The sequence below is a fragment of the Scyliorhinus torazame genome, chromosome 9 (genome assembly GCF_047496885.1).
Source record: "Scyliorhinus torazame isolate Kashiwa2021f chromosome 9, sScyTor2.1, whole genome shotgun sequence".
NCBI lineage: Eukaryota > Metazoa > Chordata > Chondrichthyes > Carcharhiniformes > Scyliorhinidae > Scyliorhinus > Scyliorhinus torazame.
In genome coordinates, this window is record NC_092715.1 from 47,228,911 (window position 1) to 47,253,577 (window position 24,667).

Here is a 24,667-nt window from a genome sequence, read left to right on the forward strand (position 1 = left end):
ATTTATGAAAAAGAAAGAGAAGGTGCAGTGAGCTTCCTAATTACTAAAGATTTCAACCCAGTTTCCAGGCGGACATGGCTGGAAACTGTCGGAACTCCGCAGCTTGTCAGGACTAAATTTCAAACTAAGAAAATCATGGCAGGTGCAATGGAGAGACAGAGGCTGGAAATAGTGGACATCAGAAATTTTGGCAATAGACAGCAGCCCCACCAACATTAGGAAAGAGAAAAGGCAAGCTAACAGTTTCAATCAGATTTATATCTAGACGGCAGACTTCCCTTTACAACGAACAGACCTCCGAACGTGCACCTTTTTTTTTCAATAACCGAAGTGATGTTTCCCCCCTTTTAGCCCTCAGTAGGATCAATTCCTCCATGGAACGTTTTATTGCCCATGTTGAGGAAGATGATGCTTGACACAACGTAGGCATTTGGCAGTTGTGCTCCAAAAGCAACACACCAATCCCGTCCAAAAGCTTGCTGCTATTTAAAAGTAATTTGAGCAGAGTAGAACGGAACGTCTCAAGTAGTCCCTGTCGAGAGTGCATCCCAAGAGCAAGATGTCTTACCGGTCACATACATGGCAGGGCCAACTAACTGTACGGTTTTATTCATGAAAGTAACCACAGCAGCTTAGAGCCAAAGTTTTCCTGTTGTAAGGGGTGGAGTGTTCAAATACAATGTTTAAATAGGTATTGTGTGAATGCCAAGGCCCAGTCAGTATTTTTAATACAGCCACTGGGCATCAACTGGCAAGTGTAAGTTGAGAGCATCCACTGCTAAGATACTGATTTAACTGTTTTCCAAAGTCTCCTCTCTTCACATGAGGCAATTTATGCATCCCCCGAGATATTTCATAGAATTTACAGTGCAGAAGGAGGCCACTCGGCCCATCGAGTCTGCACCGGCTCTTGGAAAGAGCACCCTACCCAAGGTCCACACCTCTACCCTATCCCCATAACCCAGAAACCCCACCCAACACTAAGGGCACTTTTGGACACTAAGGGCAATTTTATCATAGCCAATCCACCTAACCTGCACATCTTTGGAATGTGGGAGGAAACCGGAGCACCCGGAGGAAACCCACGCACACACAGGGAGGATATGCAGACTCCGCACAGACAGTGACCCAAGCCGGAATCGAACCTGGGACCCTGGAGCTGTGAAGCAATTATGCTATCCACAATGCTACCGTGCTGCCCTTATATGCCACAGTAAGCGTAGCCACGCTGTAAAAAGTAAGGTGATGTGCAGGTTGCAGCTTATTAGCTTAAAGCTATATGCATGTCAGTCATTGTGAGGCTTAGTTTTGATCAAAGGTAATTTGCCTAAACTAAATGGGATCCAGGACGACAGTTGTCATGCAAACGTCTGTTCTGCTATTGTGTTACCTCAAGGGAAGGTTTCCAAATAATAGAAAAGGTTTGCCTAACTGTCCTGGGAGTGAAAACAGGTACTGAAGGAAGTCTGCACCCTGGCTGAATAATCTTCTTCGATTTGCGATGATTAAACTATGAGAAGGTATCAATGGTTTTCTTCACCGCAGCGTAAAGCATTTCCTCAGCCAAATATATTGATGCTGGACTAACATAGACTATAGTTATTCAGTCAGTGGGAAGAACTGACAAGATAGCTGAGGCTGGTGAATTATGATGACAATTGGTCACCTTTCTTTGTTCTTCTGTCATAATCATGGTTTTGGAGAGGAAGCTATGAAAGATCAGTTCATTTTTCAAGTGCAAAATCCAATTTCACCACCTCAGAAATATTGATTTTATTGATCTTTGTTCATACAGTAAGGCAATTAGTGCTGAACAGATTAAATTTTCAGGTCGTTGACCCTACAAGTGTAAAATTTTATTGAGTCAAATTGTTAAATTAGATCTCATCATCTGAAGCATATTAAAGTGAATTAGAGGCCAGGCTCTGCTATTTTTCATCTCTTAGGGCAAAGGATGATTTCTTTTTTTCTTCCAGCGGACTGCTACGATCCGAACTGTTTGAACCATGGCGTCTGTATCCACGGGGAATGCCACTGCAGTCCGGGATGGGGCGGTGCAAACTGTGAAAATTCGAAAACCATGTGTCCCGATCAATGCGCTGGCCACGGGACCTACCTTCAGGAGAGTGGTTCCTGCACTTGTGATCCCAATTGGACAGGCACAGACTGCTCAGTGGGTTAGTAGACAGAGGATACCTTGCAAATCATTCCATGAGTGGTGAAATGTCGAGAGCCTTAATTCCCAAAGGGACCAATGCAGCAGCAGCATACTGACTGAGTTATACAGTGACCTGGTGATGTTCGTTATCAATGGATAGATTACCTCAACCTATCTGTCATTAATTTTAATGGTCTGAGCTGCTTAGAGAATTCTGTCTTGTTAGAGGCCAGGTTTTTGTGGCGGGCAGGTGAGAATCCTCTTTCTGGAAACAGCAACCAGTCAGCAGTACAATTAAAGTTCTTCCACAGTGTAGGCTTCGCAATAAAGACCTTCCTTTGGTATCGTTTTTTTCAATATTTATGCACTTTTTGAACAACGGTTCAAATGTTCCTCTCGTGGCTTAGCTTTATTACTCATTCATGGAATGTAAGTATCACTGAGAAGTCCAGTGTTTATGGTCCATCCCTAATTGCCCTCGAGAAGGTGGGATGTTATGATCCAAGTTGATGTTACAACTGGACAGGAAAATCCCAGAATGAACCCCTGGCTAAAAAGGCTGTAACTTTTACTTTACCTCATATAATACAGAGGACCAGAGTACTGGGATCACTAACTAGATTTAACAACAAGAAAGAAATATCTGTAACATGAAAATATTGCGTTATGATACAATACATCACGCAAACCAACCTCCCATTTATGGACGCTGTCTACAATTCTCGCTGCCTCGGAAAGACAGCTAGCATAATTAAGGACCCCATGCACCCCGGACACACACTCTTCTACCTTCTTCCGTCAGGAAAAAGATACAAAAGTTCGAGATAACGTAACAACCGATTCAAGAACAGCTTCTTCCCTGCTGCCATCAGACTTATGAATGGAACTATCTCGTATTGTTTATCTTTTCTCTACACCCTAGCTATAACTGTAACATTACATTCTGCAGTCTCTTCCGTCCTTTCCTATGTACGGTATGCATTGTTTGTACAGCATGCAAGAAACAATACTTTTCACAGCATACTAATACATGTGACAATAATAAATCAAATCAAAATACTCCTTTACTCCCCCTTTAGCTGAACATTTATACACAAGTTTTAGGATTGACATAGATTGCAAAGTACATCTTAAGCTACAATGGCTTCATTAACACACAAAGTCCCTTTTAAGAACGCAAGATGACTATGGTTAAATACAGATTCTGCTCTGAACCCAAGTTAGTGTCTATGGGTTTCTCCTCAGAAACACCCCAGATGATTGTCAGATAGGGATTTCCAAACGCCACGCCCAAAAACATGCTTTAAAATCTTCTCTCCTAATAATGCGTTCCCTTAGCCATTTGCATTCTGAAATCCAGTCCACGTTTTCCAAATGACATTTTAAACACCACTTCTGCTCCACTTTTAACAGTGAATCCAGTCCAGGATTTTACACCAACTACTTTAGGATTTTTTTGTGTCTTGACTGATGTTCAAACTGCTCAGCGGTGCTTTAACTTGATTCCCAGACGTTATTAAAATGGCATCAGGCATTTGATTTACTTTTGAAGACTGCTGTGTCACTTTAAATCTGGTTACTGCAGTTGTCTCTTTAACACAGAACATTTTGTTTACTCTTCCATGAATTCTTCTGAACAAAACCTTGGTCTCTGTCCTTTTAACTTAGTTGTCTTAAGCCATTCTTTCTGTTCCTATTCTCTGGTTATCTGAATTGTTCCTTCGGAAGCTTGAATCTTCAAAACTCCCTTGTGCTTTTAAGCTTCTTCTGGCAAAATTGAGAGCTCTTCACTTCTCAGCATCCTGTCTTCAACTGCTCTGGTTTCCAGTTAAAACTAAGAACAAAGGATAGCCGGTCCCTTTGGAAAGTGGTCTCCTGTTGCTAAGCAACAATTTACTTCTATTTACTCTTCATATCGTAACGTTCTCTAAGCACAATCCAGCCACAGTTGAAATTGAAATCAACCCCGACACATCAAACACCGTTGACCAGAATGAATCTAGCTATAGGTTTTACCCTTCCGGGCACAGAAACATTAAATTAACCCACTTAAAACTATACCTGATTTCTAATATTTGCCAATACAAATATAAATATGTGGACATCGCTCGCTAGGCCATCATTTAATATCCATCCCTAATTGCCCTTGCGAGAAGGTGGTGGTGAACTGTCTTCTTGAACTGTTGCAGTCCATGTTAGATTTAGGGATGGCCTCAGGTGCAATTGTTGAATATGTTCCGATTGCACACTGTCAAAAATCCACACATTGCTGCTCACTATTTGGCCAAGATGCTGAAGGACAGCTCCTGCTCATGGAACTGTCCACTAGAGGAAGAGCCTTTATTTTCATCTTATTAATCCTACAATCTGACAACTTCTTTGCTTGTAAACATTCTAGCTTGTAAGCTGGGTGTTTCTGACACTGTCACTGTAAGTCCACACACTGTGTGCTCACTGTTATCAAATCTCCCTATGCCACTGAATCTATCCAGATTCCATTACAGGGGGGGGGGGCAGCACTGTGGCACAGTGGTTAGCACTGCTGGCTCATGGCGCCGAGGCCCCGGGTTCGATCCCGGCTCTGGGTCACTGTCCGCGTGGAGTTTGCACATTCTCCCCATGTTTGCGTGGGTTTCGCCCTCACAACTTAATGATGTGCAGGGTAGGTGGATTGGCCAAGCTAAATTGCCCCTTAATTGGAAAAAAAATGAATTGTATACTCTAAAAAAAATTTTTCATCCATTTTTGAAAAAAATCTGAGGCTAGCCCCAATGCTGTGTTGTTTAAAAGCAGCTTTCTCTCATCAAAATTCAGCAGCTGATCCAGGAACTGTACGACTGGAATGTTTATTCTTAACCATCAATTATTTTTTTTGTCCTGCCTACTTGGTAAAAATTTCCATCGAGTTGTATCCTTCGAGGATGCCGATTACTGGTGCATACTCTCATGTCTGAGTCAGAAGATTGTGGTTTCAAGCCCCATTCCAGAGACTGCAGCATCACTTCCGAACTGACACTCCTGGGGGGTGCTGTTGTTGGAGTGAAACATTTGTGATCTGTAACATGCTCAAAACATTCCCAGTCCGAAGTGGAAAGTGCTCAGTACAATTCCTCACAGCGGCTTGCAGCATGAAGCAGAATAACTCTTACCTCCCTCTAAACAGTTTGCCACAGCATTATTGGAAGGAATCTGCTTTCAGGTCATGCTTGCTGCTGAATGCTTGACTAGTCAGGTGGAGCGACAACAAAAAAAAAGCAGCTTTGAAATTCGCTGAATTGTAAAATGATAGGCTTTAAAAGTTTATCTCTCCACGGTCAGGTGTGATGGCTTTTAAAAAAAAAAAGATAACACGCCCCCCAAATAAAGGAAACCGGCGAAGGGAAATTACTGCAACAGAAAACAATTACTGAGCTTGAAATAAAAGGTTTAGCAGATCCCAATGCACTTAATTAATGGCCGAAATAACAATTAATCATAATGCTGCTCGTTCAGGTGTCGGCATGATAAGGCTTCAGCTGTGAGAAAATTAAGTGGTGTTTTGATTGAAAAGCAGAAACTGAACACGTACTGTGTGAATTTTCTCCCTAAATATAAGTTTTATCCTCAGTTATAAGATAAAGTTAATATAATATAAATATTATAATATAAAGGCAAAGGCGCCATAGTCCCAGTTGACCATAGGCTGCCCCTTTGAAGGGGGAGAGCTGATGGGTGGTGATTTAACCTGAGGATCACCACACCTCACGCGAGGGGCAAAGTTGAGAAGGGGGGGCCTTCATGAATATCCTCAGCTGGTACGGCAATTGAATCCGTGCTGCTGGCCTTGCTGTGCATCACAAACCAGCTGTCCAGCCCACTGAGCTAAACCAACCCCTGTTATAATATATGTCGCGCAGGCTGGGAGGGCCGAAGGGCCTGTTCCTGTGCTGTAATTTTCTTTGTTCTTTATATCTTCCCCATCCCTCTGTTCAGTGGATTTTCGGAGGAACCTCCGATCAACTTGGATTATGATTGGTGATTTTCATGGCTGTTTCTTCATGCTAGTCCTCGCTTGGGGTATCTTGTTTCTTCCATGTTGAGTTATTTGCTGCTTAATCCCAGGTTTTTTCTGTTGAATTTACTGGGTTTTGTGTCTCTTGTGTGCATTGGCAGGAAGCAGTTATGGGCGATAATTTAACATCGGGCAACCTTCTGAATTTAATACATCAGCTAAAAGCAAGCCGATTTGAAAAGCCAAATTCCCGTCAAGCTGGCTTTCGAGTTCTCCATCGGATGATTTGCTTCAATTTTGACGGAAGGTTGGCGGCGCAGTGGTTAGCACTGCTGCCTCACTGTGTCGAGGACCCAGGTTCGATCCCGATCCCGGGTCACTGTCCGTGTGGAGTTTGCACATTCTCCCCGTGTCTGCGTGGGGCTCCCCCCCACAACCCAAAGATGTGCAGAGTAGGTGGATTGGCCACGCTAAATTGCCCCTTAATTGGATACTGTAAAAAAAATATATATAATTTTGACGGAAGTTTATTAGATTCCTTTTTCCACCTTCATTGGATGATACTGGAGTGGTGTGTCATGAGATTGCACATCGCTTCACAGAGTAGCTTAATATTCACTTAGGATTTAGAAAATAAAAGGGAGCTCACAAATTATATTAGGGCAGAGAACAAGGCAGGAGGGAGATGAAAGAAAACCTAGGCAGAACCTGGAGTGACAGAGCAAGTTGGATGGGCTGAAGGGTCTTTTTATTTCAGGCCCTGGCTGAGTTAAATTCAAAGGAATGATTTGTGGGAAGCATATTTGCATTACCCCAGATAAATCCAACAGATTAAGCAATAGATGTTTACACAATATTTAGTCACGATGAACAGCAACAGAGGCAAAATAAGAGAGCAAATGTATCCCTGTAGGGTTCACTGCCAATCAAATGCAACCGCTTGACTAATTGGCAGTCATTTCTTTTATTCGTTCGTGGGATGTGGGCATTGCTGGCTGAGCCGGCATTTATTACCTCTCCCCAATTGCCCTGCTAAGCCATTTCAGAGGGCCTTTAAGAGTCTATGAATCTGGAGTCACCTGTATGCCAGACCTGGTATGGATGGTGGATTTCCTTCCCTAAAGGGCATTAATGAACCGGATGGGTTTCTACAACAGTCGTTTCATGGTCACGCTGGACCTTTAATTGCAGAGTTCTTTTGAGTTCAAATTTTACCATTTGCCATTGGTGGGATTCGAACCCGGGTCCCCAGAGCATTATCCTGGGTCTCTGGATTACTAGTCCAGTGACAATACCACCAGCACTGCTGCTTCATTATGAGGCTCCTTTTGAATGCAGCAGGGAAGCAATGAGGGGAGCTAGTTAATTGATGTATTATTCTGCACCCACATAGCCATCACTTGGCCTGAATCCCATTTTTCGCATCAAGGTTAGCGAATCTGCTGTTGCAATAGGAGGAAGTCTGGCCTGTGCCAAGTGGGTGGGTTCAGTTTTAGTTTGCTTGCTGAGCTCTGCATATCAATGTCTATACAAGCCCACCGGTTTAACACAGACCAGTTCCCCCTGCACCTCCACCGAGGCACTTGTATGATGCTCCAGTCTTCCATGATGAAATTGATGCTGCCAAAACATTACTTGATCTTAGTGCAGAAGATCAGCTATTAATTAGTTGCACAATTTCACTTCAATTAAATTAACTTCAATTAATAAGTTTGTAGCAAAGATTGGCACGGCCGTGCTTGAAGGTGGTGTGCTAAAGGCTGATAAACACCTTGGCGCTAATGAAAAATTGATTAGATTGATTCACAGGAGAAACAAGGCTCAGGATTTTAAAAAAACTTTTCCTCACGAAGCCGAGTTAATATTTTGCTGCATCGAGGTTAATCAGCCCATCCAAGGTCCTTAATTGAAAACTTGATTCAGAAGAGAGCAGAGTATGGATCAAGAAATCATTGGAAGTGCAATGAACAGGCAGTGTGTTCCCCAAGCACCGTAGCAGGTAGTGACTGATGAAGCTGTGACTAATCCCAGTTGGATAGATTTTTTTGATCATTATATTCAGCAATAAGAGACTGCAGCCGGGTTTTATTGAAACAATTTTTTCCAGATCATTCAGTTAGACATTTGACTTTGATGGCTGCATGTTATAATGGAGATGGGGGTGGGGGGTAGTGGTGGTGACGTATGGTAATGTCACTTAACAAGTAATTACAGGTGGTAAGTGCTAGTGCTATGAGAGCATGGGTTTAAATCCCACCATGGCAGCTGATAGAATTGAAATCCATTTCATAAAAGCTGGAGTTGAAAGATAGTCTTGGCAATGACGATTGTGACCTTGACAGCGATTATTAATTGCCATCAAAACCCTTTAAGGCAAGGAAATCTGCCACCCTTCTCTGGTCTGGCCTACATGTGACTTCAGGCCCATAGCAATGTGGATGACTCTTAACTGCTCTCTGAAATGGTGCAGCAAGCCACACAGGGCAAATAGTGTACAGCAACTGCTGGCTTAACCAGCGACACCCACATCACATGAAAGAATAAAAGGGGTTGGGGATAGATGGCTTGGTTGTAATGCTGTGCTTACCTAGATGCTTTTTAATCACTGACTTGGAAACATTTCAAATTTCCAACAGTATGATTTTTAGTGTCTTACACAATAGCTGTGAAACATTATTACCCACGTGTTGACCCATCGTGCCTTTTTTAAGTGATATTTTTGCTCCTCCAACTGCTTCATCATGGAAGACAGAAAATGACAGTTGTTCAGGCAAGGGACCTTGACATGCTCGTGGACAGCAACCTCCAGGAGCTCAGGTCAAATAGGCGAGCCCAGCTGCAGAGCGCAGCATTTCAGCCCGGCCCTGGCTCCATAGTGGTCAATGGTTGGAGGGGTTGTCGTGGAAAAAGATGTGGCAGAGAGAAAGACGCCCCACTCCGTGAGTCTGTAGCTCAGCATTCCCATTGATCCTGAGGACCCCAGATCTGGGATGCAATTGTAGCCTCTATCTGTCTGTCTCCAGCTTTATGGAGGTGACAGACATGATGAAACTCAGCGAACGAGTGACACCAGTTTGAGCTTTGATCAGAGCAGAAAGAGAAACTGGTGCAGATTGTCATACAGTCTGTCTGCAGCATCCATAGTGGCAACTCCACACACCAGGGTAAGCTGCAGAGTATCGATCCCTCCATACTCTCAGTCATGGTGCAGCAGCTCCTCGGCAGGCTGTCCAATCCCTTGAAGAGCTGTTGATGCATAGATTGCATTGAAGGAACCTAATGATGGTTTTACACCAGCTGATCATCAAACCTGTAAATGTGAGCATATAATTGGTAAGAAATAATTACCATGTCTATTAGGAAACTGGTATTTTTACAGTAAAATAATTGGGCGGTGTTGACGGAAGAACATTAAGTGCAATATGTTTCTTTACTCATGAACAATCTGTTGTGCCGCATGCAAGCTTAAGTGGTACGTTATTGCAAGCCTGATTTGGGGAATCTGGCAAGATAGGAATGTGGCACCTTCCGCAAGTCTTCATTGTACTTCGATGAAATTCAAACATGCACTGACTGTGCTGGGTCTCTTTGTCTCTCTCAGAAATTTGTGCCGTGGAGTGTGGAACACACGGCGTGTGCCTGGCAGGCGCCTGCCGCTGTGAGGAAGGCTGGACAGGTGCAGCTTGTGACCAGAGAGCATGCCATGCTCGCTGCTTGGAGCACGGAACATGCAAGGACGGCAAATGCGAATGCAACCAAGGCTGGAACGGTGAACACTGCACCATAGGTAGGCCCTTAGTTGACAATATCAGGGATTATGCCGTCTTGTACTGCAGAAATGCCTGTGGTGCTGTAATGAGAATGTTCGGTCGTAACACTCGTACTGTTTCTGATACCAGTACATGATTTGATTTGTTTTAGAAGAGCATTGAGTGGAAGTGACATTTTTTTTCTTGTTCCTAATTTTCATGGAAAAACTCATCAAAGCTACACAGCGAGACTTCTGTATGGTTATCGCTGGGGGAGGGGTGTTTCTACCCCTGTGTTCTTGTAAAATCAGATGGCCATACTATATAAATCATTTGACACAATACACGGCAATGATTTTTTCTTTGCTATTAATAGCTGTAAAACTTTTAACCTGAGAAAGCATATCGATAATCAAAGTAAGTACATAGAAAATAAATTTTAAAAATAATGTTTAGTAAATTTAATATAAGTACGTAAGGAAAATTTCCTTTTATCAAGGAGTGGTAAGTGTTTAGAGTAAGCTGTAAACAGATTCTTCTTCCGCCACACAAACTGTGTAATTCAGATAAAGGTGAGGTAATATTGACTATTCCACTTGGAACTCACTATGTCAAGGCTCTAGTGTCTTTTTGTCGCATGGTCTTAATATTGGATTCCAGCGTTATTGATAATGAGTTTTAAGCACTTTTAATAAAGTCATACGGTGAGTCGCAAAAACAAAAATACAGGGAAAATGTGAAGGTGCACCGGTTGAGCGGGATTTAATGCCCCACCACATGACAAGTTTGGCGATGAGGAGGGCTCTTCATCAGGCAGGAGGTTGGGCCCGATGCCTTCCCACCTCAACCCCGATTGGGTCTGTGGTATGAAGACCTGTCGCCGATCTTCCCAGCCTGCCGCCGATTGATTGATTGATTGATTGGTTGATATTTATTGTCACATGAACTGAAGGGAACGTACACAGTAGGTACACAGTGGACAAAAAGAATAATCAACAAAGTACATTGATATGAAGTGGAAAAGAGTTTTAGTAGGTGAGAACGGTGATAAGAGAGAAAAGAAAAGAGTCTGGTTGAGAGAGCTCGCAGAAAGTTGCCGTTCAGCCATCGACTCTGCACCGACCCTCTGGAAGAGCACCCTACCCAGGCCCACTCCCCCACCCCATAACCCCACCTAACCTTTTGGGGCAATTTATCATGGCCAATTTACCAAACTTGTGCACCTTTGGACTGTGGGAGGAAACCGGAGCACTCGGAGGACACCCATGCAGTCACAGGGAGAATGTACAAACTCCACACGGACAGTCACCCAAGGCTGGAATTGAACCCGGGTCCCTAGCGCTGTAAGGCAGCAGTGCTAACCACTGTGCCACCGACTGCGTATTTTAATTCCTTTGCTGACGTCAGGTGGGATGGGAATTTCAATGATGGGTGATGTGGGCAGGGGTGTATGTATGTGGAGGGGGTGATTGCTTCTGTTAATCACTATTTTCCAATAATTTGGCATTATTGGTTGCACTAAAACGGATCCATTCTCCAGTATGGCATAGCATTTTTTAGCCTAAGTGTTGACTTAACTTGGACTAATTTTACATGCAACTCAGTCAATTTACAATTCTCTGCATCATTGTTCGGGCCTGTCAATCTTGCTTGAAAATAAAGGTTTTTAACATCAAACAAGGGTGGCGGAAACCATCTGTTTGTATAATCAGCCTGAAGCCTTTTACTCACATTGTGAGATACTAACTGCAATTCTTTAATTGTTAGTCTTTGGAAGAATATGGCCATGACTAGAATTAATATTTTGGCCCACACATGTATATGTACATGGAAATGCGATGGTTAAATACCAATCCCACAATTGTAGTTAAATGACAGTCTTGCGAGGTTTTTTAATTTAATCCCCCTGTGGTTATTGGAAGCCGGAGGTTGTGTTGTTTAAACTTCTCATTTTCCATTGTACTCTGAGCACGATAAAAGGTAGCGTTATTTGCTGCAGTTTTCATCTTGTCCCCCACCCTGAAGGAACTAACTGGTTTGAGCTTGTGTCTGCCTCAGTAGTCTTGTCCCTCTTTTTAAACCATATTTGTCCATCTGGATTTAATGCACCTTCAGGGACTAGGCCGGCACCGGCGGGGTTGGTGCCGCGCCAACGGGCCTCCGCCGGCCGGCGCGAGTTGGCGCATGTGCGGGAGCGCCAGCGTGTACCAGTGTCATCCCAGCGCATGCGCAGGGGGGTTCTTCTCTGCGCCGGCCATGGCGGACCGTTACAGCGGCCGGCACGGAAGGAAAGAGTGCCCCCACGGCACAGGCCCGCCTGCGGATCGATGGGCCCTGACTGCGGGCCAGGCCACCGTGGGGGCACTCCTGGGGACAGATCCTCTCGCGCCCCCCCCCCCCCCCCCCCCGAGGACTCCGCAGGCCGCCCGCATAGCCAGGTCCCACCGGTAAGGACCTGGTATAATATACGCCGGCGGGATTGGCCGAAAACAGGCAGCCACTCGACCCATCGGTGGGTGGAGAATCGCCGGGGGGGGGGGGGCGCTGCCAACGGCCCCTGACCGGCGCAACGCAATTCCCGCCCCCGCTGAAAAACCGGCACTGGAAAATCCGGCGGCGGGGTGGGATTCACACCGCACCCCGCCGATTCTCTGGCCACGCAGGGGGTCAGAGAATTCCGCTCCAGAATTCTCAGCTGGTATGGGAAAATTACTTTCCCCATTTATACAAACACTGTGATCTTGTGATAATGGATTTTGAATTTGCACATAAGCACTCTAACTGAATGGGAAACAGAGTCCCGTAACGAGCGCGTTTAGCCAGCTGTTTTCCGGCCGTCGCAACACTGAGAAACACCACACTGTCTACCAGGACTCTGGTTCTATTCGGGGCCTCAGCAGGGAACACCCGCCGAGGCCACACTTAGTCCCTTTTCCTGTACTGAGGAGATCCGTTTTAAATGACGTCACAATCTCTCAACCCCCTGACACGACCCCCGGCACCCCATCAATGCAGGGCACCCCCAGGCCCGATCCCCATTGTGGGTGGTACTGCCAGGGTGGCAGTGCCAAGGTGACTGAGTGGCACCACCAGTGCATGCATGCCACCCTGTCCAGAGGACAACCACCTGGGGGACTCCGATTACCTGGGAGACCCCCACGAGTGCCCCTCCTTCTGCTTCCCGTTTGTGGTGACCAGTACTGAATGGCGCTCGCCGGAGGTCTCCAAGGTTATACCCCAACGTTTGGGTAGATCAGTGGAGTGCATATTAGAGTGAGATTCCGATCGCAACGTCTCGCGAGATCACGTTGGAGTTTGCCAGACCAGGTGAGGATTGCAAACTTCCTTCCCTGCAGATGAGGTTTTTACCTCAATCAACGGTGGTTTCTTGGTCATCAATAGACTTTTAATTCCAGATATTTATTGCAATCAAAGGCAATGAGGGTTGGTCAATAAATGCTGGCCGAGCTAGTGAAGCCCACATTCCAATATAAATACAAAACGTAAGGAAAAAAACCCAGAGTTTTTAGATTCATTCTTGGGATGTGGGGTTTGTCAGCTCGGGCAGCATTTATTATTGCCCATCCTCAGCTGCTTTGAGGAGGTTCTGCTGCACCTTACTTGCTAGGTCTGCTCAGAAGCTGTTAAGAGTAAACCACAGTCAAGACTGGAGCCACATGCAGGCAGACTGGTTCCTTCCAAAAAGCCTCAGTGAATCGATTTGAGCTTTTATGATAATCCAACAGCGTCATAATCATTCTTTACTGAGACATGCATTTGTTGTTTTTATTTCCAGATTTTTAAAAGCTAAATTCAAATTGTCTGATTGTTATTATGGGATTTTAATTCTATCGGGCTTCACTCCTTTGCTGAATTTATTACAGTGTTCCATTTTGTGTATATTACATGTGCGATCTTCCAGTGCCTGTCACATTACAGTTTCCATTATATATAGGATCATTTATAGTGCAGACTTATTACACTTTATAATGTTTTGGTATTACAGAATCTATTACATCTTACAATATTGCAGCATCTGTCATACTACAACATCAATTCAACATTTAATTGTTGGTGTCATTGTTAAATGAAGGAAAAACAACCTTGTGAGATTCAAGCAGCGATTTAAAATGGGTGCTGGGATAGTGATAAAAAGATTCAGATGAGATGACTGGCAGAAGTAAATCTGGGCTGATGTTGATCATAATGCAGAATACAACCATGTATGGAAAGAGATGAACTTGAAAAGGAGCCTAATAAGACTGGATGGTAATTTTCAGATCACAAAATTGCTCAATATGTGCAAAATAAAAATAATTTATTGTAAATGTATCTGTTTGTGTGAACTGGCAGAATTGCGTGATGAATAATAATTAAGTGACGCAGAAACAGTGCTTGAGCAATTTAGTCAGATTCAGGGCTCAGTGATTGAACTGAACACAGTTAATGCGTACCCACTTGTACATTATTACCGTTTCATCATACCTATTAATATCTGACAGTGAATAATCTGGGTCTGATGATGAGTTCCGTCTATTTATTTCCTTAATGGAACATTAATGGCAGTAGTTACTATTCATTGCAAAGATTGCTGTAAGAGTGAGGTTAATTGTTAATGAAGAGTCTTTACTGGCCATTCAGGAAGATAATTAACTAGAGGATGGCTTTCAGATCCTCTGCATATTTGAAGGGGAAATAATTTTTGATGAATCATAAGGAATCAAAATGGAAAATCATCTATATTTCATTCACCAGAAGTCTTCACATCACGAAACAGATACATGCGTCGGATCGGGCGAGAAGAGCTGTCTAAAACTCGCCGGTTTCACAGTTGCCTTTTCGCACCTGATTAAATGTCACTCTGCAATTTCAGAGTGCTGGTCAAGTTCATACATCCAGCTGCAGGGTTGGAGCCTAAACCTTCCCCATCATGCTCCGGCATTACCCCCCCCCCACCACCACCACCAATCACCCAAGGATTGGGGCACCGTGGTCCCCCATCACAGCCACAGTCCCCCCCCACCCCAACCAGTCTTCACCCAAAGCAGGCACCAGCACTCCCCCACACAAGCATCACCCACCTCCCCCCTCATCCCAGTGGGGCACCGGACCTGCCACTGCTCCCCTGGCACGGACATGTCCTTCACCACCTTACTGTGCACCCCCCAGTGTGGTCGTCACAACTAGTTTTCATTTTTGAAAACCAGTAGGGCGTCATGCTGGGTGGAGGGGAGGATAAGGCATGATGGACGTTATGGTGTTGAGGCCGTAAGTATATGTTAATTTCTCAAAACCTATGGAATCCAGGCTCACACCCTCTCTGGGCGTGAATCTGACTACGCCCAAGCAAGGGAGGGTGGGGGTTGAGGGTACGGGGAAGATCTCAAACAGAGGACTCACTGGAGCAAATCCCGATTTTGACTGCTCGCGATATTTAGCAAGCCATTAAGGGATTTGCGGCCCCGATCAACGGGGCCACTAAATCGCAGCCATATATTTGAAAAAAATACCACTCGGCTGCTCCCAATTGGGAATTAATGAAAACTAACTGAGAGAAGGTTAGAGAGCGCAAATTCCCCAGCTCAGAAAAATGCCAGTGTCAAGGTTGACTGACCTCAGTGAGGTATAGCAAATGTTATTAATAAATGGCATAGATGGATGGCATGGTGGCACAATGGTTAGCACTGCTGCCTACGGCGCTGAGGACCAGGGTTCGGTCCCGGCCCTGGATCACTGTCTGTGTGCAGTTTGCACATTCTCCCCGTGCCTGCGTGGGTCTCACCCCCATGACCCAAATATGTGCAGGGTAGGTGGATTGGCCACACTAAATTGCCCCTTAATTGGGGAAAAAAAAGAATTGGGTACTTTAAATTTATTTTTTTTAAAGCCGAAACCATTCTCTTAATCCATGAAAAATGAAAATCGCTTATTGTCACAAGTAGGCTTCAATGAAGTTACTGTGAAAAGCCCCTAGTCGCCACATTCTGGCGCCTGTTCGGGGAGGCTGGTACGGGAATTGATCCGTGCTGCTGGCCTGCCTTGGTCTGCTTTAAAAGCCAGCGATTTAGCCCAGTGTGCTAAACCAGCCCCTTGCATTGCACGACATGCGTAAAACTTTCACAAATCATCCATTGAAGTACCATGTCCAGGTTATAACTTCAAACTCAGGAACAAGTGCTGTGTCAACGGAAGAGACACAGTACAGATTCACTCAAATGCTGTCTGCAATGAGATAATACCAAGAGAGGCTTGAAGGTTTGAGGGCTATTTTTGTTTGAAATTCAGGATGATTTGGTGGAAGTGTTTAAAATTCTAAAGGGATGGAACACAGTGGGGAGTGTTCAGGAAAAGTTAGACAAAAAGATAACAATTAGACGCAGTCGGCACTGATTTCAGCAAGGAACGTCATGTTTAAGCTTTTGATGGATCTGATGGATGGATATGTGCAATGGATGTGTTGCATATGGACTTTTAAAAGATGTTGGCAAACTGTTACTAGCAGACTATTAAGGGATAGAGAATTAGGTTTAGAGTAGGAAATTGGATTTAGAACTGGTGACAATAAAGGGACGAGTAAATTTAGTTTTGCAGAGTGGCTGGAAGTGCCGCACGGCTTCTATTCACTGTGTATGAGAATGATTTGAATTGAGTGCCGGAGGGATTGCTACCCATATTTGCAGGCAATTCTAAAATAGGAAACAAATAGTAATTAATTCTGAGGGCCAAAGGAAACAACAGGGGGGTAATAAGGTGGTAGAATGACCACCAGGTGGTCGATGAAGCTCAGTGTCAGTAAATGTGATGTGCATTTTGATGAAGGAATTGTAATAATTATGCTTTGAACGGGGAAATGTTACGCGATGTGGAAGCGCAAGGAATTTGAGTGTTCAGGCTCGTAGCATGCCTCAAATGGCTGAGGCTGTAACAAGCTACTGAAATACAAGCTTATGGCCGGAAGGATAGAATACAAAAGCTGTGATGCCACGGGAAATCTGTGTTGTTTCGTATGATGGTTGCGTGGTCTATCTAATCTTCAGTCACTGTGGTCTGAATCAGTTAGTTATTTCAAACAGGTTTATTCAGGCTATATATAGAATAGGTTACAGAGTTGGTCTAAGTACACGGTGTTCCATCCTCCCTCCCGAGTGTCGAGCACACAACTGCTGATGTCACTGTTACATCACGATCTATATCAATCATTACCATAACATTCTATTGAGCCATTGCATTACATGGAAAAACCTTCACAAAACATCTATTGACATACCATATCCGGTTTGCAACTTCAACTCAAGGACAAATGTTGTGTCAATGGAAGAAACACAGACTGGGATTCTTTTGCGAGTCCGCTCCGATACCGCTGCAGTGAGGACAGAGAATTTGGCACTCAGCCAAATCTCCCATTCCCAGCAGTGGGAGTGGAGAATCCCACTGCCGTGAACGGACAAGGGATCCTGCTGCAGTACAGCTTCACTCAAATTCCGTCTGTAGAAACATAGAAAGTCGGAGCAGGAGGAGGCCATTTGGCCCATCGAGCCTACTCTGTCATTCATTATGATCATGGCTGATCATCCAACTCAATAGCCTAATACTGCATTCCCTCTATATCCTTTGACCCCCTTCGCCCCAAGAGCTATATCTAACTGCTTCTTGGGATGGCACGGTGGCACAGTGGTTAGCACCGCTGCCTCACGGCACCAAGGACCCCGGATCGATCCCGGTCCCGGATCACTGTGCGTGTGGAGCTTGCACATTTTCCTGTGTCTGCGTGGTTCTCATCCCCACAACCCAAAAAGATGTGCAAGATAGGTGGATTGGCCACGCTAAATTGCCTCTGAATTGGAAAAAAAAAGAATTGGGTACTCTAAATTTATATTTTAAAAAATAACTGCTTCTTGAAATCATAAAATGTTTTGGCCTCAACTGCTTCCTGTGGTAACAAATTCCACAGACTGACCACTCTCTGGGTGAAGAAATTCCTTCTCATCTCTGTCCTAAATGGTCTACCCCGTATCCTCAGGCTGTGACCCCTGGTTCTGGACACCCTAACCATCCTGCATCTCCCTCGTCTAGTCCTGTTAGAATTATATAGGTTTCTATGAGATCCTCCCTCATTCTTCTGAACTCCAGCAAACCTCATGGACGGGATTCTCCCAGCACGGGCAGGGCCGTAGAATCCCCGCAACCGGGCCACTCCGCCCCGACGCCGGCACGCGATTCTCCACAGAGCGGAGAATTGACGCCATTGGCACCGGCGCGTCGCGGGCTGCTATACGCGGCCAGGCCGCCAATCCTCTGGCCCGGATGGGCCGAGCAGCCGCTCTAAAAAGGCAGAGCCCCGCCGGCGCCGTCTACACCTGGTCGCAGCCGGCGGGAACTCTGCGCGCTGGGTCGGGGGGTCGGGGGGGGGGGGGGGGGGTTCCGATGGGGCTTGGCCCGCGATCAGGGCCCACCGATCGGCAGGCCGGCCTTTCGCTCCCCGGGCCTATTTTCTTCCGCGCCGGCCCCTGAACTGCCGCGTCATGTTGCGTCGGGGCCGGCACGTTGAGGGAGGCCATCTCGCATGCGCGGATTGGCGCCGGCATCACTGCACAAACGCGGATCCCGTGGCGCACAGTTCGCGCCGGGATGGGAGGCTGGAGCGGCGTGAACCGCTCCAGCGCCGTGCTGGCCCCCTGTAGGGGACAGAATTGGTACTCCCAGCGGCCCGATCATGCTGTCGTGAAACGCAATGGCGTTTCCGAAGGCGTGGACACTCTGCTGCCGAATGGGAGAATCCCGCACCATATTTCAACTCTGCCAACCCAGGAATCAGTCTCGTAAATCTTCACTGCACACCCTCTATAGCAAGAACATCCTTCCTCAGTAAGGAGACCAAAACTGCACTCAATATTCCAGGTGTGGCGTCACCAAGGCCCTGTTTAAATGCAACTAACATCCCTGCTCCTGTACTCGAATGCTCATGCAATGAAGGCCAGCATACCAATTGCCTTCTTTATCACCTGCCTTACTTGCATGCTTACCTTCAGTGACTGGTGTACGAGAATACCCAGGTCTTGTTGCACATTCCCCTCTCTTTATTTATGGCCATTCAGATAATAGTTTGACTTTTCATTTTTGCTACCAAAGTGGAAAACCTCGCATTTCTCCTAATTATACTGCACCTGACATTCATTTGCCCATTCATTCAACATGGCCAAATCACACTGAAGCAACTCTGGATCCTCCTCACAGCTCACCCTCCCACCCAACTTGATGCGATTGCAAATTTGGAGATGTCACTTTTTGTTCCCCTCATTTAAATCATTAATATATATTGTGAATAACTGGGATCCTAGCACTGATCCCTGCTGTACCCCACGAGTCACTGCTTGTCAATTTGAAAAAGAACTATTAATTTCTGCTCTTTGTTTCCTGTCTGCCAACCAGTTTTCTATCCATCTACGCGAACCCCACACGCTTTAATTTTACACACTAATCTCTCATGCGGACTTTGGCAGAAGACTTCTGAAAGCCCAAATACACCACATCCACTGGGTCCCCCTTATCAACTATACTAGTTACATCCTCGAAGATTTCCAGTAGATTTGTCAAACATGATTTCCCTTCATAAATCCAAGCAGGAACAGCACGGTGACGCAGTGATTAGCATTGCTGCCTCACGGCACTGAGGCCCCAGGTTCGATTCCAGCTCTGGGTTACTGTCCTGTGGAGTTTCCACATTCTCCCCGTGTTTGCACGGGTTTCACCCCCACAACTCAAAGATGTGCAGATCAGGTGGATTGGCCACGCTAAATTGCCCCTGAATTGGAAAAAGTGAATTGGGTACACTAAAAAATGTTTAAATAAATAAATCCATGCTGACTCTGTTCGATCCTGCCACTGTTTTCTAAGTGCTCTGTTATAAAATCTTTGATAATGGATTCTAGAATTTTCCCCACGACTGACATCAGGCTGGTCTATAATTCCCTGTTTTCTCTCTGCCTCCCGTTTTAAATAGTGGAGTTACATTAGCTGCCCTTCAATCTGCAGGAACTGTTCCAAGTCTATAGAATCCTGGAAGATGACCACCAATGCATCCACTATTTCTATGGCCACTAACCGAAGTACTCCAGGATGTGGATTATCAGGCCCTGGAGATCTATCAACCTTCAATCCCATAAATTTGGTCTAAGCACAATGCCCACTAACGTTTTTTGCTCCTTGGTGTTTCTCAGCTCCACCCATACAGATTCTACATTGCCGGAGCTAATATCCATCCTTCCTCGCTGTTGCGTTAATTTCCTCTTTAACCAGCACTGTCACTCCCACCTTCCTAAATACTGAATACCCCTGGCCATTCAATTCCCATCCCAGGACACTATGTCTCCGTAATTCCAATTATAACATACCTGTTTACGTCTATTTGCACAATTAGTTCATCCACTTTATTGCGAATGATCCACACGTTAAGGCACAAAGCCTTTAAGCTTGTCTTTTTACAAATTACATTTGGAGAACCACTTCCTCTTTTTTTTCGAATTAAGCGGCAATTTAGTGTGACCTAACCTGCACATTTTTTGCGTTGTGGGGGGTGAGACCCCTATAGACACGGGGAGAATGTGCAAATTCCACATGGACAGTGACCACGGGCCGTGATCAAACCCGGGTCCTAAGCTCCGTGAGGCAACAGTGCTAACCACTGCATCACCAGAATGAGGTGGGTTAACTTGCGGCATGGATTGGTACCTGGGACTTCGATGTTGTGGCCATTTCGGAGACATGGATAGAGCAGGGACAGGAATGGTTGTTGCAGGTGCCGGGGTTTAGATATTTCAGTAAGCTCAGGGAAGGTGGTAAAAGAGGGGGAGAGGTGGCATTGTTAGTCAAGGACAATATTACGGTGGCAGTAAGGACATTTGATGAGGACTCGTCTACTGAGGTAGTATGGGCTGAGGTTAGAAACAGGAAAGGAGAGGTCACCCTGTTAGGGGTTTTCTATAGGCCTCCAAAAAGTTTCAGAGATGTAGAGGAAAGGATTGCAAAGATGATTCTGGATAGGAGCGAAAGCAACAGGGTAGTTGTTTTGAGGGACTTTAACTTTCCAAATATTGACTGGAAACGCTATAGTTCGAGTACTTTAGATGGGTCAGTTTTTGTCCAATGTGTGCAGGAGGGTTTCCTGACACAGTATGTAGATAGGCCAACGAGAGGCGAGGCCGTATTGGATTCGGTACTCGGTAATGAACCAGGCCAGGTGTTAGATTTGGAGGTAGGTGAGCACTTTGGTGATAGTGACCACAATTCAGTTACATTTACTTTAGTGATGGAAAGGGATAGATATATACCGCAGGGCAAGAGTTATATCTGGGGGAAAGGCAATTATGATGCGATGAGGCAAGTCTTAGGATGCATCGGATGGAGAGGAAAACTGCAGGGGATGGGCACAATGGAAATGTGGAGCTTGTTCAAGGAACAGCTACTGCGTGTTCTTGATAAGTATGTACCTGTAAGGCAGGGAGGAAGTGGTCGAGCAAGTGAACCGTGGTTTACTAAGGCAATCGAAACACTTGTCAAGAGGAAGAAGGAGGCCTATGTAAAGATGAGAAATGAAGATTCAGTTAGGGCGCTCGTGAGTTACAAGTTAGCTCGGAAGGACCTAAAGAGAGAGCTAAGAATAGCCAGGAGGGGACATGAGAAGTCTTTGGCTGGTAGGATCAAGGATAACCCTAAAGCTTTCTATGGATATGCCATCTGGAAAGGAATAATTTGATTAGACATAGTCAACATGGTTTCGTGAAGGGTAGGTCGTGCCTCACAAACCTTATTGAGTTCTTTGAGAAGGTGACCAAACAGGTGGCTGAGGGTAAAGCAGTTGATGTGTATATGGATTTCAGTAAAGCGTTTGATAAGGTTCCCCACGGTAGGCTACTGCAGAAAATACGGAAGCATGGGATTCAGGGAGATTTCACAGTTTGGATCAGAAATTGGCTAGCTGGAAGAAGACAAAGGGTGGTGGTTGATGGGAAGTGTTCAGACTGAAGTCCAGTTACTAGTGGTTTACCACAAGGATCTGTTTTGGGGCCACTGCTGTTTGTCATTTTTATAAATGACCTGGAGGAGGGCGTAGAAGGATGGACGAGTAAATTTGCAGATGACACTAAAGTCGGTGAAGTTGTGGACAGTGCGGAAAGATGTTACAAGTTACAGAGGGACATAGATAAGCTGCAGCACTGGGCTGAGAGGTGGCAAATGGAGTTTAATGCAGAAAAGTGTGAGGTGATTCATTTTGGAAGGAATAACAGGAAGACAGAGTACTGGGCTAATGGTAAGATTCTTGGCAGTGTGGATGAGCAGAGAGATCTCGGTGTCCATGTACATAGATCCCTGAAAGTTGCCACTCAGGTTGAGAGGGTTGTTAAGAAGGCACACGGTGGCTTCCGGTTGCGGTGATGCGGAGCTAAGCCGCACATTTCGGCGGCTCCCGCTAGAACAGACTTTTGGGCACTCCAGAGGAGCCCCAACGGAAATTTTTCGCCCAATTCCCGTGTGGGAAGGTGAGAGCAAGGTCCCCCTTCCGTAGTGTATGGAGGGGACCAGACGTGGAGCGGGGAAAAAAGTGGCTTTGGAGCAGCGGCAGAAACGAGGGGGAAAAAACAAGATGGCAGAGGGCGGAGATCGAGCAGCATGGGGGCCGGATCAGCAGGAATTTCTCAGGCGCTGCGTGGAGGAGCTTAAAAAGGAGGTGCTGGCGTCACTGCTGACGACGATCGAGGGGCTGAAGGAGACCCAGAAGGCCCAGGAGGTAGAGCTCCGAGAGGTGAGGGACAAAACCACCGAGAACGAGGACGAGATCTTGGGCCTGGCGGTGAAGATGGAGGCGCAGGAGGAGCAACACAAGAGGTGGGCCGAAAGATTCGAGGACCTGGAGAACAGGTCGAGAAAGAATCTCCGGATTCTGGGTCTCCCTGAAGGGGTTGAGGGGGCCGATGCCGGGGCGTATGTGAGCACGATGCTACATTCGCTGATGGGTGCGGAGGCCTCTCCGAGCCCCCTGGAGCTAGAAGGGGCTCACCGGGTCCTGGCGAGGAGACCAAAGGCCGGCGAGCCGCCAAGGGCGATAGTGGTGATGTTCCATCGTTTCGCGGACAGAGACTGTGTCCTGAGATGGGCCAAGAAAAAGCGGAGCAGTAGATGGGAGAATGCGGTGATCCGAGTCTACCAGGACTGGAACGCGGAGGTGGCAAAGAGGAGAGCTGGTTTTAATCGGGCCAAGGCGGTGCTGCATAGGAAGGGGGTGAGATTCGGAATGCTGCAGCCAGCGCGACTGTGGGTCACAATTCAGGATCAACACCACTATTTTGAAACGCCAGAAGAGGCGTGGACCTTTATCCAAATGGAAAGATTGGACTCAAACTGAGGGTCTGTGGTTGTGGGGGAGATGTTGACTGTATACAGGGTTGTAAATATGTATAAAGAATGTTTCACGGGTGGGACGATGGATGGGGATGGGAGAAGGGATTTGATGGGGAGACTGTGGGGAATGTGGGCGCCGGTGCTGGAGAGAGGGGAGACCCGGGGATGGGGGAATTGGGATAAGGCCGCAACAGGAGTCCGCAACAGGAGTTGCGCCACAGGGGGCGGGGCTGGCTCAGGAAAGCGCGGGCTTTTTCCCGCGTTAGGGAAGGGCGGGGGGACTTCCACACCGGGGGGGGGGAAGCCGGGGTCAGCAGGTGTCAGCTGACTTACGGAAGTATTATGGGGGGAGCAAAAGAGCTAGATCTGGATCTAGCGAGGGGGGGAGAGAGGGGGAAAATAGGGTCGCTGCTGCATTGGCCGAGGGGGAACTGAAAATGAAAGAGGTGGTCGGGGCGGGGGTTCCCCGTCTGGGGGACTGGAGGGTGCGGGAGGCGCGGGCACGGGACTGGCCTAAAATAGGAGATGGCTAGTCGACAGGGGGGGGGAGGTGGGAAGCCCCCCAATCCGGCTGATAACGTGGAATGTGAGGGGCCTAAATGGGCCGGTTAAGAGGGCCCGAGTGTTCGAGCACTTAAAGGGACTGAAAGCAGACGTGGTCATGCTTCAGGAGACACATCTGAAGGTGGCAGACCAGGTCAGGTTAAGAAAGGGATGGGTAGGACAGGTATTCCATTCGGGGCTGGAAGCGAAGAATAGAGGGGTGGCAATACTGGTGGGGAAGCGGGTGTCGTTTGAGGCCAAGAACATAGTAGCGGACAATGGAGGTCGGTACGTGATGGTGAGCGGTAGGTTGCAGGGGACGTGGGTGGTATTGGTAAATGTATACGCCCCGAACTGGGACGATGCTGGATTCATGAAGCGTATGTTGGGGCACATTCCGGACCTGGAGGTAGGAAGCTTGATAATGGGTGGGTATTTCAACACGGTGTTGGACCCAGCACTGGATCGCTCCAGATCTAGGACCGAAAAGAGGCCGGCTGCGGCCAAGGTGCTTAGGGGGTTTATGGACCAGATGGGGGGAGGATGGAACATAGTGGATGGAAACAGACTGTTAGCAGGGATTGTCCTGCTGAATGGGAATAAATGTAACCAATTTGAACCAGAAGGCAGGAAATGCAGAGTGTTCTGAGGGTAATGATGCACAACCAGAGTTACTGATAGAAGTCATGTCAACATGACAACAAGGGCTGTGCCCTTAGCCAAGCTGTACCAACACAGCTACAACGCTAGCATTCAACTGAGCAAATTGCTCAGGTATGTCCCGTCCTCAAAAGGCAGACCAAGTCCAATCTGGCCAGTTTGCGGTCCATC

At 46.4% G+C, this 24,667-nt stretch overlaps 1 protein-coding gene across 29 annotated transcripts in view; it reads left to right on the forward strand.

Annotated features, from left to right (window-relative positions):
* Nucleotides 1–24,667, forward strand: part of LOC140429166 (teneurin-3) — a 3,593,949-nt gene that overhangs the window by 3,398,705 nt on the left and 170,577 nt on the right. For 28 of the 29 annotated variants that reach the window (XM_072515817.1, XM_072515806.1, XM_072515811.1 and 25 more), the window contains 2 exons: nucleotides 1,977–2,177; nucleotides 9,751–9,936. In XM_072515817.1, the coding sequence (XP_072371918.1) occupies nucleotides 1,977–2,177; nucleotides 9,751–9,936 (387 nt within the window). The remainder of the gene's footprint in view (nucleotides 1–1,976; nucleotides 2,178–9,750; nucleotides 9,937–24,667) is intronic. The other variant, XM_072515826.1, reaches the window with a different exon arrangement.